General features: G+C 39.3%; 2 protein-coding genes across 16 annotated transcripts in view; one reads left to right on the top strand and one right to left on the bottom strand.

Annotated features, from left to right (window-relative positions):
* FOCAD (focadhesin) overlaps positions 1–15,897 on the top strand; it is a 322,109-nt gene that overhangs the window by 296,387 nt on the left and 9,825 nt on the right. For all 11 annotated transcript variants that reach the window (XM_022573810.3, XM_089913173.1, XM_089913172.1 and 8 more), the window contains 5 exons: positions 4,329–4,457; positions 6,622–6,737; positions 9,337–9,597; positions 10,794–10,883; positions 14,189–14,366. In XM_022573810.3, coding sequence (XP_022429518.2) covers positions 4,329–4,457; positions 6,622–6,737; positions 9,337–9,597; positions 10,794–10,883; positions 14,189–14,366 — 774 coding nt within the window. The remainder of the gene's footprint in view (positions 1–4,328; positions 4,458–6,621; positions 6,738–9,336; positions 9,598–10,793; positions 10,884–14,188; positions 14,367–15,897) is intronic.
* The window catches only part of HACD4 (3-hydroxyacyl-CoA dehydratase 4), a 79,751-nt gene continuing 64,559 nt past the window's right edge, over positions 706–15,897 (bottom strand). For all 5 annotated transcript variants that reach the window (XR_016393549.1, XR_002644545.3, XM_022573816.3 and 2 more), the window contains one exon: positions 706–15,197. Coding sequence is in view for 3 of the 5 variants with exons in the window: in XM_022573816.3 (XP_022429524.1) it covers positions 15,160–15,197 (38 nt within the window). In the remaining 2 variants the exon portion in view is untranslated. The remainder of the gene's footprint in view (positions 15,198–15,897) is intronic.

Genomic DNA, 15,897 nt, shown 5'->3' with positions numbered 1-15,897 from the left:
CAACATAATAAGGGCCATATATGACAAACCCACAGCAAACATCATTCTTAATGGTGAAAAACTGAAAGCGTTTCCTCTAAGATCAGGAACAAGACAAGGATGTCCACTCTCACTGCTATAATTCAACATAGTTTTGGAAGTCCTAGCCTTGGCAATCAGAGAAGAAAAAGAAATAAAAGGAACACAGATTGGAAAAGAAGAAGTAAAACTGTCACTGTTTGCAGATGACATGATACTATACATAGAGAATCCTAAAGATGCCACCAGAAAACTACTAGAGCTAATCAGTGAATTTGGTAAAGTTGCAGGATACAAAATTAATGCACAGAAATCTCTGGCATTCCTATACACTAATGATGAAAAATCTGAAAGAGAAATTAAGGAAACAGTCCCATTTACCACTGCAACAAAAAGAATAAAATACCTAGGAATAATCCTACCTAGGGAGACAAAAGACCTGTATGCAGAAAACTATGACACTGATGAAAGAAATTAAAGATGGTACCAACAGATGGAGAGATATACCATGTTCTTGGACGGGAAGAGTCAATATTGTGAAAACAACTATACTACCCAAAGCAATCTACAGATTCAATGCAATCCCTATCAAATTACCAATGGCATTTTTTACAGAACTATAACAAAAAATCTTAAAATTTTTATGGAGACACAAAAGACCCCGAATAGTCAAAGCAGTCTTGAGGGAAAAAAATGGAGCTGGAGGGATCAGACTCCCTGACTTCAGACTATACTACAAAGCTACAGTAATCAAGACAATATGGTACTGGCACAGAAACAGAAACATAGATTAATGGAACAGGATAGAAAGCCCAGAGGTAAACCCACGTACCTATGGTCAACTAATCTATGATAAAGGAGGCAAGGATATACAATGGAGAAAAGACAGTCTCTTCAGTAAGTGGTGCTGGGAAAACTGGACAGCTACATGTAAAAGAATGAAATTAGAACACTCGCTAACACCATACACAAAATAAACTCAAAATGGATTCGAGACCTAAATGTAAGACCGGACACTATAAAACTCTTAGAGGAAAACATAGGAAGAACACTCTTTGACATAAATCACAGCAAGATCTTTTTTGTTTCACCTCCTAGAGTAATGGAAATAAAAACAAAAATAAACAAATGGGACCTAATGGAACTTAAAAGCTTCTGTACAGCAAAGGAAACCATAAACAAGACCAAAAGACAACCCTCAGAATGGGAGAAAATATTTGCAAACAAATCAATGGACAAAGGATTAATCTCCAAAATATATAAACAGCTCATGCTGCTCAATATTAAAAGAACAAACAACCCAGTCCAAAAAAGGGCAGAAGACCTAAATAGCCATTTCTCCAAAGAAGACATACAGATGGCCAAGAAGCACATGAAAAGCTGCTCAACATCTCTCATTATTAGAGAAATGCAAATCAAAACTACAATGAGGTATCACCTCACACCAGTTAGAATGGGCTTCATCAGAAAATCTACAAACAACAAATGCTGGAGAGGGTGTGGAGAAAAGGGAACCCTCTTACACCGTTGGTGGGAATGGAAACTGATAGCAGCCACTATGGAGAACAGTATGGAGGTTCCTTAAAAAACTAAAAATAGAATTACCATATGGCCCAGGAATCCCACTACTGGGCATATACCCAGAGAAAACCACAATTCAAAAAGACACATGCACCCCAATGCTCACTGCAGCACTGTTTACAATAGCCAGGTCATGGAAGCAACCTAAATGCCGATCGACAGATGAATGGATAAAGAAGTTGTGGTACGTATATACAATGGAATATTACTCAGCCATAAAAGGGAACAAAATTGGGTCATTTGTTGAGACATGGATGGATCTAGAGACTGTCATACGGAGTGAAGTAAGTCAGAAAGAGAAAAACAAATATCATATATTAACGCATATATGTGGAACTTAGAAAAATGGTACAGGTGAACCAGTTTGCAGGGCAGAAATTGAAACACAGATGTGGAGAACAAATGTATGGACACCAAGGGGGGAAAGTGGTTGGGGGGTGGGGGGATGAATTAGGCGATTGGGATTGACATGTATACACTGATGTGTATTAAACTGATGACTAATAATAACCTGTTGTATTAAAAAATTAAAAGGTACTAATAGGGAAGGACTCTAAGACACATCAATAAGTGAGAAAAATAAGGTGTAGTAGAACGGAGAGTTATAATATGCTTTATTTGCCTAAAAAATAAGAATGATTTTTCTGCTTTTTGAACTATGTGAATAAATTATTATATAATTTTGAAAACGAAACAAAAAAAGTAACTGTTTTGCTGTCAAAAAATAAAATAGTACTGCTACAAACTTGGGCATGCAAATATCTCATCGAAACTCTACTTTCAGTTCTTTTGGAAGTGGGATTGCTAGGCCATAAGGTAGGTCTATTTTTAATTTTTTGAGGAGCCATCATACTGTTTTCCATAACAGTTCTATTTTATAATCCCACCAGAAGTTCACAAGGGTTCCAATTTCTCTACATCCTCACCAACACATTTTTTTTTAAAATAGTAGCCATCCTAATGGCCATGAGGTGGTATCTCATTGTGGTTTTGATTTGCATTTCTCTGATGATTAGTAATGTTGAACATCTTTTCATATCTTTGTTGCCATTTGTGTACCATCTTTGGGAAAATGTCTTCAGACTCTTTGCCCATTTTTATATGTTTCTCCTTTTCCCTTTCCCTATGCTTCTCCTTTCTTGACTGTTTGACCTTTTATTGACTCTGCTTCTGGTTCTGCTTCTCCCTGTTTTTCAACTTCTACTAATTGTTCTACTTTTCTTGCTGACTCTGCATGTGCTTCTCCTTTTTCCTATGCTCCTCCTTTTTGTAGCTGTTTTTCCTTTTGCTGACTCTGACCTCCCTCTGCTTCTCCCTTTTTCAGAGTCTGCTGATTCTGTTACTTTTTCTGCCTCTGCTTCTCCTTTCTGTGGCTGTTTTTCGTTTTGCAGACCCTGCCCCCGCTCCTGCTTCCCCACTTTTCAGGGTCTGCAGATTCTGCTGCTTTTTCTGCCTCTGCTTCTCCTCTTCCTGTGCTTCTCCTTTCTATAGCTGTTTTTCCTTTTGCTGACTCTCCACTTACTTCTCCTTCCCTGTTTTCAGCATCTGCTGATACTTCTAGTTTTCTACTGCTTTTTCTGACTCTGCTTCTCCTTTCTCCTGTGCTTCTCCTTTTTCCATGCTTCTTATTTCTGCAGCTCTTTTTTCTTTTGCTGACTCTGCCCCTACTTCTGCTTCTGCACTTTTCAGGGTCTCCAGGTCAGCTGCTTTTTCTGCTTCTGCTTCTCCTTTTTTCCTGTGCTTCTCCTTTTTCCTGTGCTTCTCCTTCTCCCGTGCTTTTCCTTTCTGCAGCTGTTTTTCCTTTTGCTGACTCTGCCCCCATCTCTGCTTTCCCCTGTTTCGGTGTCTGCTGCTGCTGCTTTATCTGCTGATTCCACCCCTGCTTTTCCTTTTCCTGCTGATGCTTTTCCTTTTGCTGATTCTGCTTCTCTTTCTGCTAATGCTGATTTCCCTTCTGCTGCTTATGTTGATCCTGCTGCTGCAGTTACTTCTCCTTCTTGGTCTGCTACTTTTTCATACATCATTTCTGACCTCCTTGTAACTTCACTTCTATATGGCCCTCAATGGCTACTCCAACCCTGGCTTCACCTTATGGCTGCACTTAGAACTGCTAGAGTGTCTCATTTTTTTCAATTTCAAATTACCTCCCACCTGAAAAATAAAAAATAAGAAGAAAAGAACATGGTGCTATGTCACAGATAGCTGGTTAACCTATGGATTAGCTGTTATATCCGGTGCTCACCTGTGGAGCAGTCAGCCATGGCACAGGCTGAGGAGAAGAAGAAGCAGGGATCACATGGGACAGAATGTACCATTTAGAGCCACAGGGACTGAAGGTAAACAATTCTCCTGAGAAGGAGATGGACCTGAGTGGTAGTGATTGTCTCCTTTTCTAGAAGTGGATTAAGGAGTGAGTGAGCAATAAGGCAATAATGTAGAGTAAGTTACTCTTTGTAGGAAGCTCGATGAAAAGACATGAGAGAACATGGAAGAGAGTTAAGTAGCAATGTGGAATACTCCTATCCAGGCAAGAGGGAAAGACTGGAGACAAATAAGAGAGAGAAGAACAGAGGGAGCAAAGTTTCTAGCAAGTGAGAATTGAAAGGTTGAACACAATTGAAGCTGTGATACCAAATCCTTTGAAACTAGTAGAAAGGAGGGAAAGTTGGCATGTTCCAGTTTCATGATGCTGTTGAAGTATTTTATTATTTTTTCCCTTTCTGTTGCAGGTCCTGAATCTGTGCCTCCTTCCCTTCTCAAAGTTGTGATGAAACCCATAGCAACTGTTGGAGAAAGCTACCAGTATCCTCCTGTGAACTGGGCTGCACTCCTCTCTCCACTTATGAGGCTAAACTTTGGTAAATATCATGTTTTTAGGTCTTCAGGCTCTGCTTTTAGGATGTGACCTGAATAGAAAATTGTGTGTCACAATTGGTAGTGACTGGATGGATGTCTGGGTACTTGAGGTTTGTCTTCTTGGATGGGACAGCTGGGTTACTTTCATTGAGTCACTTTCTAAATAGCTGAGGGGGAGGGGAAGGAGGTTTGAAGACACAGACCAGATGCACTCATCAAAACAATACTCGACTGAGATGGTGCATGTCGCTGGGCGTGTGGTGCAGGTCCCAGAAAGCCTGGTTTGATGGTTATCAGGCTGCATTTTCAGAACTCCAGGTTTCAAGGAAATGCCCTATGGGATGCTGTATTAGTTTGCTATTACTGCTGTAACAAATTACCACAGACTTAGTGGCTTGAAACAACACAAATTTATTATCTTATAGTTCTGTAGGTCAGAAGTCCAACATGGTTCTCACTGGGCTAAGATCAAGATATCAGCAGAACAGCATTCCTTCCTAGTTGCCCAGGGGAGTGATGTGGCCTGAATGTTTGTGTTCCCTGAAAATTCATATGTTGAGAACCTAAACCTCAATGTGATGGTATTAGAGGGTGGGGCCTTTGAGGGTGATTAGGTAATGAGGGTGGAGCCCTCATGAATGGGATTAGTGCCCTTATAAAAGAGGCCCCACAGAGCTCCCCAGTCCCTTCCACAATGTGAGGACACAGCAAGAAATCAGCAGTCTGCAACCTAGAAAAGGGCTTTCACCGGAACCCAACCATGTTGGCACCCTGGTCTTGGACTTCCAGCCATCGGAACTGTGAGAAATAAATTCCTGTTGTTTATAAACTACCCAGTCTGTAGTGTTTTGTTATAACAGTCCAAACAGACTAAGACAGGGAGAATCCATTCCCCTTCCTTTTCCAGCTTCTAGAGGATGCCCATACTCCTTGGCTTGTGGCCTCCTTTCTCCATCTTCAAAGCAAACAACAGAGGGCTGAAGACCTCTCATGCTGTCATCTTTCTGGTTCTCTGAAGACAGGAAAGGTTTTCCATATTTAAGGATTCATGTGGTTAATGGGTCTATTTCAGTAATCGAGGATAATCTCCTTATCTCAAGGTCTTTAACCTTAATCACATCTGCAAAGTTCCTCTGCCATACAAGAGAACATATTCACAAGTTCCGGGGATTAGATATAGGCATCTTTGGGGGCCATTATTCTGTTTACCACAGGTACTTTGTGGTGAGAGGCAAAGGGAATGCACATCTCAGTTTGTCCACAGCAACCTCTAGTATGGAGTTAGAGTATTAGCATAGGCAAATTTAGATGCATGTATTTGGCCCCCCACCTCCAAAAAAAAAAAAAGAGGAAGAACAACTTTAACAGTGCTATAAATTGTATATGTGTGTGTATTTGCCATGAGTGCTCTTTTACAGTAGGTGCTTACTTACATATGATATACAAAAAGATTTGTATACTATACTTTATGTACAGTTTAAGGGATAATCAAAGATTATTTTGACTAACACAATTTTCATTTGAATGCTTTCATTTGAACCTAATCCTATATAAGATATGATCTCACCATACTATGCTTCCAGATCTCACCATACTATGTTTCCAGAAAAATATGTTCCCCTGCCCCTCCCCTGCTTTTGTGTGCTATATTGAAGATGTTGGTGTTTTAGTAAAAATCCTTAGTAAAAAGAAGAAAAGGTCTGGTTGGGAAGATGCATCTGCCGACTGGGATCAGGCTTAAAAAGACTGGGTCACTAGAGAACGTGGATACATCTCTAAGTCCTTCCAGATTTGTCTATGTGCTAAATGTAAGATGGAGAGGAGAGAAAAACAGAAACAAGAGATTTTTAGCTAGAATTTTCTCAAATTTTTAATAGTATTTGAGTGTTTAGGTTTGTCTGGACATCACAAGAGAACTCTCCTGAGCTATTTCAAGATCCTTGCCAGTTCCAAAACTCAGGCCTCTGATACAATGGGTACATTCTTTTGCTTCGTAACTAAAAACGTCTTTTGAAATACCTTATGGTTTGCTGAAGTTCCATTACCTTTAGACATCACACACAAGTTCTTTTACATTTAGATGTCTGATTTGAGACATTGAAGACTGAAAATGAGTTAAGAGAAGCAGCTATATTAGAGGTATTTTTTTCCTTTCTTCTCTTTCAGGTGAAGAGATTCAGCAACTGTGTCTTGAAATTATGGTGACCCAGGCTCAGTCATCCCAGAATGTCGCTGCACTGTTGGGAATATGGGTGATGCCACCACTGATCCATGGTCTGAGTGTATGTAGTAATTAAGGATGTTGAGCAACAGGAGGATATGGTTCTTTTGGGGGAGATCAACATTCATTTGTGTTGAGCTCTCAAAGTCAAGAGTGGACAAATGGGATTTCACAGTGAGGACTTGACAATAGCTGGACAGCAAATTGGAAAATTGTGGGACACAGAACTCTGCCATAGCCATCACCATTCATGCTTTCAGCTACCATTTATTACAAGAAAAAGGGACAGTGATGATCAGAGATATTAAAATTCCTTTCTCAAGACCATACAGGTAGAAAGTTGTACAGTTATTGGAACCTGAGTTTGTTTATATGATATGCAGTCGTTTCAGCAGGTATTAAAAGAAAGGCAAATCCACACACACTGGATAAATGATCCCTCCCTTTCACAGAAAGGCAGCAATTAAGGCGAGCCTTGAAGGCTTGGTAGGATTTCATTAGGCATCAAGTTAGAGACACAAGGGAATGTAAGTGGGAAGGTGTATGTGGAGAGAGTAGAACATCTCTGCCAATGGTGTTCAGCTTGAGTAAAGTGCTGAGGGAGAAGTGATCTAGCCTGGTATTTATGATAGAGGGGGCCAGCACCTTCCAGGGCACCTTCCTACCTTCTAAGGGTAGGTAGGAAGAATAAGGTGAGATTATTTAAAGATGTGAGATTATTTAAAGATGTATAATTTTGGGTACATTTCAAGGTAGGACCCCCCAAAAAAACCACATTCCGTGATTCCTTAGAGGTTTACCAATTAATTACAAGCTAAATGATCTCCTCTTCGTTATTCTTCTATTCTAGGAAGCTTTAATTCTTTGAGGATAGTGCAAAACCCTCTTATTATTTCCTCAGTCTTTTGGCTTTAGTCTCTACTCTGTACGTCTTTTTTTTTTAAGCTTTCCTACATCTCCTGATTCTTTTTAATTGAAGGTCAGTGTTACTGAGGTCTGCGTCCTTTCCATCAGCTGTTATTACCTGTCTGCTCCAAACAGCTCCCATTTAGCTACCACTTAATGAGCACTGGTTATGTACCTGCTACTGGTAAGCACTCAGTGAGTACTTTCAGACATCAGATTTAATCTCTCTTCAACCCTGACAGGCCAATTTTTTTTTTTTTTACAGCTCTATTGAGTTATAATTTATATTCCATAAAATATGGCTATTTTAAGTGTATAATTTGATGAGTCTTAGTACATTTATATATTTTCATCCATCACCAATAATATTTCCATCACTCCAAAAAGTTCCATCGTGCCTACTTATAGTTAATCCCCACTCCCAATCTCAGACTCAGGCTACTACTGTTCTTTTTGTCTCTATAATTTTGCCTTCTTTAAAGAACTTTCATATAAATTTAAATTTCATATAAACTTTAGAAATTCTTTAGAATGGAATTGTACAGTATTATATCTTTTGTGTCTGGTTTATTTCACTTTTGAGAAGTAGATTTTATTCCCATTTTATAGGTTGATGAACTGAAGCAAATAGAGGTTAAGTGAAGTTTACATAGCAAATAAATGGAAGAGTCCAGCTGACTCAAAAGCCTGTGTCTTGAACACTGTTCTGTTAATGCTTCCTTCCTTCCTTTTGAATCATCTATAATTCTAACAGCCTGTTTTTTTGATCTCAGACATTTTTCTAGGTTTTAGTTATCCTTCCATTTCTCTTTTAGATCTGTCCTATTTCTTTTTTTTTGCATTTGTCCTTGATTGGGAACCTTTCTTATTATCTTTGTTAATTAACAAATTAAGTTTGTAAATTCATTTTTTAAATTATATACCTGCTCATTTAAAAAATGATCTGAAATGGCATGTTTTTTAACATGAAATCTTCTGTAACTCATGAAGCTACATTGATCTTTTTTTGAAATATACTGGTTTTTGTCAGATTTTATTTTTTAAAGCACTTCTTTTAGACTTGCTGCTCCTTTAGTATCATACTTAATGTTTCTAAGAATTTTTGAAGCCTGCTTTCTCAAAGTCTGTGGCTCACAGCTATCATTAACTATGCCCCTTCTTAGCACTCACAGCTATCATTAACTATGCCCCTTCTTAGCACTCCTGAACTCTTAAGATGCTATGGTCAGTTCCACACGCTTGGCTGGTTCTTCTTTGCTCAGAAATGGCCCCAGAATGCCAGTTCCCCTCATTATTTCTTTATTCTTCCTCAGAAGAAGAAATGAATAATAATAGATATTCTGTTTAGTCGATTTCCAGCAGTTGAGCCTTCATCTTCAGGAGCTTTTCTTGCCAGAGAATGTGACCTTTTAAGACTGAATAGCAACTGTCATGTTCTTTTAGAAGTAGCATTTTATTCCCCTTGCTGAAGAGATCCAAGGTTTAAGCTGAGTAGTTCACAGATGGATTGGCAGATACCGTATATCCACACGAGTCACCCTGGATCAGAAGTCACCGCAGCCGCTAAAATTACATGCATCGGTGGTCCATTAGACCATGAAGCTGTGGGGAAATGAGGGTCTAGGAAACAACCTGAACTTTTTATGTTTCACCTGAACCTTTTATCTTTCAAACACAGTGATGACCTAGAGGTTTTGAGCATTACAAACCCAGACTTGCCTGTTTACATCTGACCTCTTCTGTTTTGCTTTCAGCTGAATATCAAGAAATACCTCCTGCTATCTGTGCCTTCGTGGATAAAACACGTCTCTGATGAACAGATCGTGGGTTTTGTTGAAAGCTTGATGGTGACAGTTTTTAAAGCAGCTTCCCCACTCTCCAAACCTGAGTTATGCCCGAGTGCCTTACAGGGTCTGAGCCAGGCCATGAAACAGCCCAGCCCTGCCTACCACCTCTGGAGTCTGCTCAGCAAAGCTACTGGGAAAATTTTTGACCTTCTGCCAAATAAGATTCGGGTGAGGAACAAAAATATTTACATTCCTGACAATTTATGTTTGGGATTTTTTAAAGCCTTTTGGCAAAGCAGGGAGGTATATGTTTTAAGAATGTGGTGGGAAGGCTAGCAAGAAATAACCACATTCTTCACTAAGAATGTTTGCTTCCAAGATCTAAATTGAGGTTGAATATTTAGAACCAAAGTTTTGAGCACGCTCAGAAGCAGGTTAACCAGTGCGGCACCAGGAAGTTTGCTCTTAGGCCTTTTAGCAAATGCCCGTAGAAGATGAGCACGTTCAGAAATCCTTACACTTGGACTTCCCTGGTGGCACAGTGGTTAAGAATCCGCCTGCCAATGTAGGGAACATGGGTTCGAACCCTGGTCCAGGAAGCTCCCACATGCCATGGAGCAACTAAGCCCTTATGCCACAACCACTGAGCCTGCACTCTGGAGCCCATGAGCCACAACTACTGAAGCCCACACGCCTAGAGCCCGTGCTCCGCAACAAGAGAAGCCACTGCAACGAAGAGTAGCCCCTGCTCGCTGCAACTAGAGAAAGCCCTGGCACAGCAAGAAAGACCCAACGGAGGCATAAATAAATAAATTTTAAAAATAAAAAAAAAGAAACCCTTATACTTTACACCTGGGGAGTCCTTGGGCATATTGTCTGACCCACTATTTACATCAAGTGACTTAATACTAGCCTTGCCTCTCCCCCAACAGACTTCTGAAATGTAGTTGTACAAAGAAGTTAAAAATCCATTCGGAATGATGGGTTCTGATAAGAAGAAAATAGTACAGTCAAACAAAATACACGCAATAACAGGAAAGATGTTTTTTATTTTTTTATTTATTTTATTTTATTTTTGTGGTACGTGAGCCTCTCACTGTTGTGGCCTCTCCTGTTGTGGAGCACAGGCTCCAGACGCGCAGGCTCAGCAGCCATGGCTCACGGGCCCTCTTCCCGGACCGGGGCACGAACCCGTGTCCCCTGCATCGGCAGGCGGACTCTCCACCACTGCATCACAAGGGAAGCCCGAAAGGTGTTTTTTAAATGATAAAAATCGGTCACAGGTTTTAGCTTGGTTAAAATGAAAATCTCAGCAGCTGCTGTTCGTGGAGATATAAGCAAATCTAATGATTTTGTCAGAACATTGAGAGCATACGTGTTATTTCACACTGTATTTTGACATGCTTTGGATTTTTCTTTACCAGAGAAATGATCTAGAGCTGTATATCAGTGTAGCAAGATGCCTCTCGGAAATGACAGACGATGAAGCCAATCGGGTTGCCCAGATTACTGAGGTAATAACATATCTATGTGTTTTTTTATTATTGAGGTGGAAATTACACTTGAGATGATTATAGTATCCTTTTGGCTGAAGCTAGCTTTGCTTCATATTTGTTTGTTACTGGCTAATTTCAGGAAACCATCTCTTTCACTGTGGGGTCTCATGTCCAGCCTAGTATGATTGGATACGTAGTAGTGTATAAATGGATAGATGAATGAATAACTTTTTAACCTAATTAATCCCACTTTGTCAAGAACATTTTAGTGTTACTGATGAGCAAAAATAAGTACAGGACATCTTCAATACAAAATCCACAAGAATGGAAATATTCTGACCAAAGAACTTTCTGGTGCATGGTAGGCACATTTATTTTTCTTCACCTGATACTTATCCTTTTAAAATCAAGAAAGGTAGCTGACTGAAAAACAAACAAACACTATTATCACTGACAAGTACCTCTCAGACCCATACCGAATCAAAGGATGAATAAGCGAAAAGCAGCATAAGAGTAAAGTTGCCAGATTTAGAATATAATACAAGATACCTTGTTAAATTTGAATTGCAGATAAAAAATGAATAATTTTTTAAAGTACATCCCAATGGGACCTACTTATTCAAATGGCATCCCTGCATACCAGGTAATACCAAAGGTCTAGAGGACTGGGAGCCCTCACATCATGGTGGTCATCTTATCATTTATTTCACTATATGGCAGATTGGCCTGTTAAGTTGAATCCTTGAATCCTCTGCATTGTATAGCTGTGATGCTCAAACTGTGGCCGACGGACCCACAACATCAGCCTGGCAAGTAATGAGAAATGAAAATTCTGGAGTCTCACTCCAGACCTACTCGATCAGAAACCCTGGAGGGAGGCCTAGTGGTGTGTGTTTTAACAGTCCCTCCCGGTGATTGTGGTTCATCCTAAGGTTTGAGAAGCACTGTTAGAATATTTGGAATATCGGCCTTTTGGAGATAAGTTTGTTTTAGGCAAGGATAAGCGGTATAAGGAAATGCTTGAGAGAGTGGACTCTGGAGCCTCACTGCCCTGGTATGAAAGCCAGTCTCTCATTTACTAGCAACGTGACATTGGTGAAGTGTCATAACCTCTCTCTGCCTTGGTTTCCTGATCTATAAAAAGGAGATAATAGTGCCTACCTCTTAGGGTTGTTTTGAGAGCTAAATGGCTTAATCCATGTTAAGTCGTTGGGCAAGTGCCTGACCCAAGGCAAGTACTCAGTAATAACTTATTATCATAATTATTACGTTCATGTAATTTATTACAACTTGTTATATTCATGTTACATTGTTCGAAGTAATTAATGTACTTTGGGGTACCTAGAGCTAAAAGTTGCTGTTATTCACTTGGGTTTCTAAAGTGCCATTCAGAAGATTGTCACTAGAACATTCTAAATCCTGTTCTGGTGTCCCCAAAAGAGTTAATGTGTTCCGCTGAGCCCTTGTTTTCTATTCATTTCTAGAAAGAACACAGGTAAGAAGAAGGTACAGGTGAAGAGCTCAGACTCCTTGGGTTTCAGCTCTTACTCTCTGTGGCAGTAAGCAAGCTGCCTAACTTCTGTGCTTCAGTCTCCTCATCTGTAAAGGAGGGATGATAATAGTAATCTATTGCTCAGTGTTAGAATTAAATGCGTAATTCAGTGGTCCTCAAACTTTTTGGTCTCGTGACTACGTTAGTGTCTTAAAAACTATTGAGGACTCCAAAGAGCTTTTATTTATGTGGATTATATCTGTCAATATTTACCATGTTAGAAATTAAAACTAGAAAAATTTTAAAATATTTACTTAAAAGTAATAATAATAAACCCATTGCATCTTAACATATGTAAGAAAAAACTATTTTCCAAAAAACAAATTAGTGAGAAAGTGGCATTGCTTTACATTTTTGTAAGTCTCTTTATTGTCTGGCTTAATAGAAGACAGCTGGATTCTCACAGCTGCTGCTTCATTCAATCTGTTGTGATGTTGTTTGGATGAAGTATGTGAAGAAAATCCAGCCTCACACAGATACGTAGGTGGAATGGGGAAGAGTGTGTTAACAGTCTTTTCTGATAATTGGGGATGTCTTTCTTTGATACCGTACCAAAGCTCAGCAAGTGTTGGTTTCTTATAGGTTAGTTGAAATGTGGAATCTGAAACCGTATCAGTGAACTTCACATACTCTGTTACATTAAAATCCATTGGTCCATTGCACTCTGGGTCTTTTACCAATGCATGATTTTGTAAGATATTATTGCAAGATTTGTAAGATATATTGGTCATTTGGAAAATACTGAGTCACTAAATTTTGAAAATCTTCCAAATGTTGGTACATTTCATTATAAAATATCAAAACATCACATCTGTCAGTATCACCAGCAACTTCATCAGAAAAGTCTTTTACGTATCTGCTACTAAAGTCATAGTTGCAGATACAGATTTTCCAAAAATCGAATTTTCACTTAAAAGCTCACATTTTATCATTGGCAATAAATACTGTCAAGTATTTCCCTTGAAGTGACAGTCTTGCTTCCTTCACTTTTAAAAAATAATCAAATACTCAGTTTTCATAACCGTAGTTTGTCCATCAATTATTCTTTTCAACTAAATGGCGTTCCATGAGTAGAGTGGCTATTTCAGCTCACAACTCACTCTCACAACTTTCTCCTTGAGACGACCATCACACTTGGGGATGCAGCACAAGTCTTTTATGCATACTTCCCATTTGGTCATACAGAATATTACAAAGATGTACTCAAGGGCAGAGGTTTAACAAAACTAGTAATTTTTATTGTTTAAAGGATATTTTAAATGAAACTAGCTTTTTAAAAAATTGCAAGTGTCAGTGAAAAATACAATGAACATTACTACAGTTTGGGGTCTTATTATGAATATAGTTTGACCTCACAGACCCTCTAAAAGGGTCTTGGGGTGCCCCATAGGTCTGTGTACCACCCTTTGTGAAGTGCCAAATTAACACAGGTTAAGTGCTTAGAATGGTGCCTGGCACATAATAAGTACTGTATTTGTTAGTTATCATTATTATTATTTGTGTATCTTTACTAAATATCCTCACCAATTAACCCCTGAAATCATTTATGGTTTTTATGAGAAAACAGGAGGTGACATTACAACCATCTGTCTGTAGGTACATTTTAATATAGCACGCAGGCAGGTAGGTCACACAGCGCAGGAAACGAACAGTTTTAGCATTTGGAATGGTAATCAACTTCAAACTCACCCTTTCTCTTTTGCCCTTGCCCCGAGGTCCTATAACAATTTCAGTTAATTTAATAGTAACTGAACAATTTGCTTTTTTGCAGAACAGCCTAGAAAAGGCTGCCTTTGTCAGACTATACTTGGTCTCTCAAGGACGATTCCCCTTGATGGGCTTGACTGATGTGCTCAGTGTTGCTATTCGGCACCATGAAAAAGACACACTGGCCTGGATGATACTGCACAGCTTATACCAGGCACGGATTGTGAGCCACACCAACACCGGTAAGGCCAGCTGGAGGCGAACATCAGGAACAGAAAGATGTACCTACCATCTTTTAGGTTGTAACTGTTTCCTCAACTTAACTAGTTTAGTGCTTCTTGACACAGGCGAGGCCTTGTTACCCCCAATGAGTAGCACCTTGGATAGAAACCAGCAATTACAGCTCACAACACCAACTCTTTGGAGGTGGGAATGAATTCTACTGGTGACTTTTATCTTGTCTTTGGCCCTCCAGGCCCTCAGGGACATAAACAAGTTTATCAGGTTGATTCTGCCTGCTTCCTTTCTCAAGCAGATGGATGCTGATTGATTCTCCCTGATGTTTTCATGAAAACGGCTTTTGGGTGGTCATTTTACAAAGAGAAAAAGAAAGCAGCAACAACAAATTAGTTATTCTATAGAAGAACTTCTCAGGAGTGAGAAGAATAAAATCTGGACACCCTTACTACATCCTCAAGCCAGAAGCTGCAGGCATGAAGCTCTGCTAATGAATGGTGCAACTTTTAGACCATTTTAGACTTTATACTTTAATAATCATCTAAAGAGGGAGCTCCCTCATTTCTCCTCCATGCCTTTGGTCATATGCTTGTAATTTCTCAAGTCTACATTCAGGTCCTGAAGGCATCTGGCTTCAGCAGATCAAACGTGGCTGGGAAGCCCTTGTGACCCATCATCCCCATCTGTTGTATCTTGAAGGCTTTGAGAGAAAACTGACAAATACAATTGTAATACTCTTTACAAGACTGTGTAGGAAATTTTGATTCATCCTCCTCTTTGGCAACTGAGAGAGTTGTCTCATGTCCACAGTAGCGCCAGCCCAGTGAAAAGTGAACCTGTGATGAGAAATGAGATTTTTTACTCTAACTCGAAAGTGTATTTATCAGGCAGAAAACTAGCAGGTACTCCCTATTAAGCATGAAGATACATGAAGGAAACAAATGTGATATTTGCCTTTGGTCCTAACTAGCTGGCGTTCAAATTTAGTTACCATTTTCCTCTCATGCACTAAATTTTAAGATGGTTCCAAGTAGTCTCTGCTGTGCTGAAAATCCTCATTTTTTTAAAGGAAAAATTAATATTTATGTTGATGTTTGTTCTCCAGTTAGCCTGTAGTAGCTGGGTTTTGTTTTTTGTTTGTTTTTAATGTCTTTAGGATAGGTATTCTCTATGATTTTTGCATAAATTGGGAATATTTAAGCAAGGGAGGACTATAAAAACAACTAGTTATCAAGGATTTAACACTACTAACTAGTTGGCATGCCCAGTTTCTCCTAGTGTGTTTCATGTTGAGCAACTCCAACAAATGCATTTTACCACTTTATCAGATTTGAAGAATAAATTAGCTTTTAGAAATAAAGACCAAAATATGGTCATCTGATGTGAATAGTATCAAAAACTCTCTCATGGGTGAGCACAAGTCTCAGGTACCATAAAAGGACTTGAAACTGTCACACAGAGTCCTCGGCGGGTGTTCTGCTTTAGTTATGACGGTAATCGCTGATCTGTTGTACATTGCAAAGGAAAACCGTGGTC

The sequence above is a fragment of the Delphinapterus leucas genome, chromosome 6 (assembly GCF_059928025.1).
Source record: "Delphinapterus leucas isolate spDelLeu-1000000601 "Yukka" chromosome 6, BTC_Dleu_Yukka2, whole genome shotgun sequence".
Lineage (NCBI taxonomy): Eukaryota > Metazoa > Chordata > Mammalia > Artiodactyla > Monodontidae > Delphinapterus > Delphinapterus leucas.
Note: the sequence above shows the minus strand (reverse complement) of the source record. Positions and strands in the feature narration are given on the sequence as shown.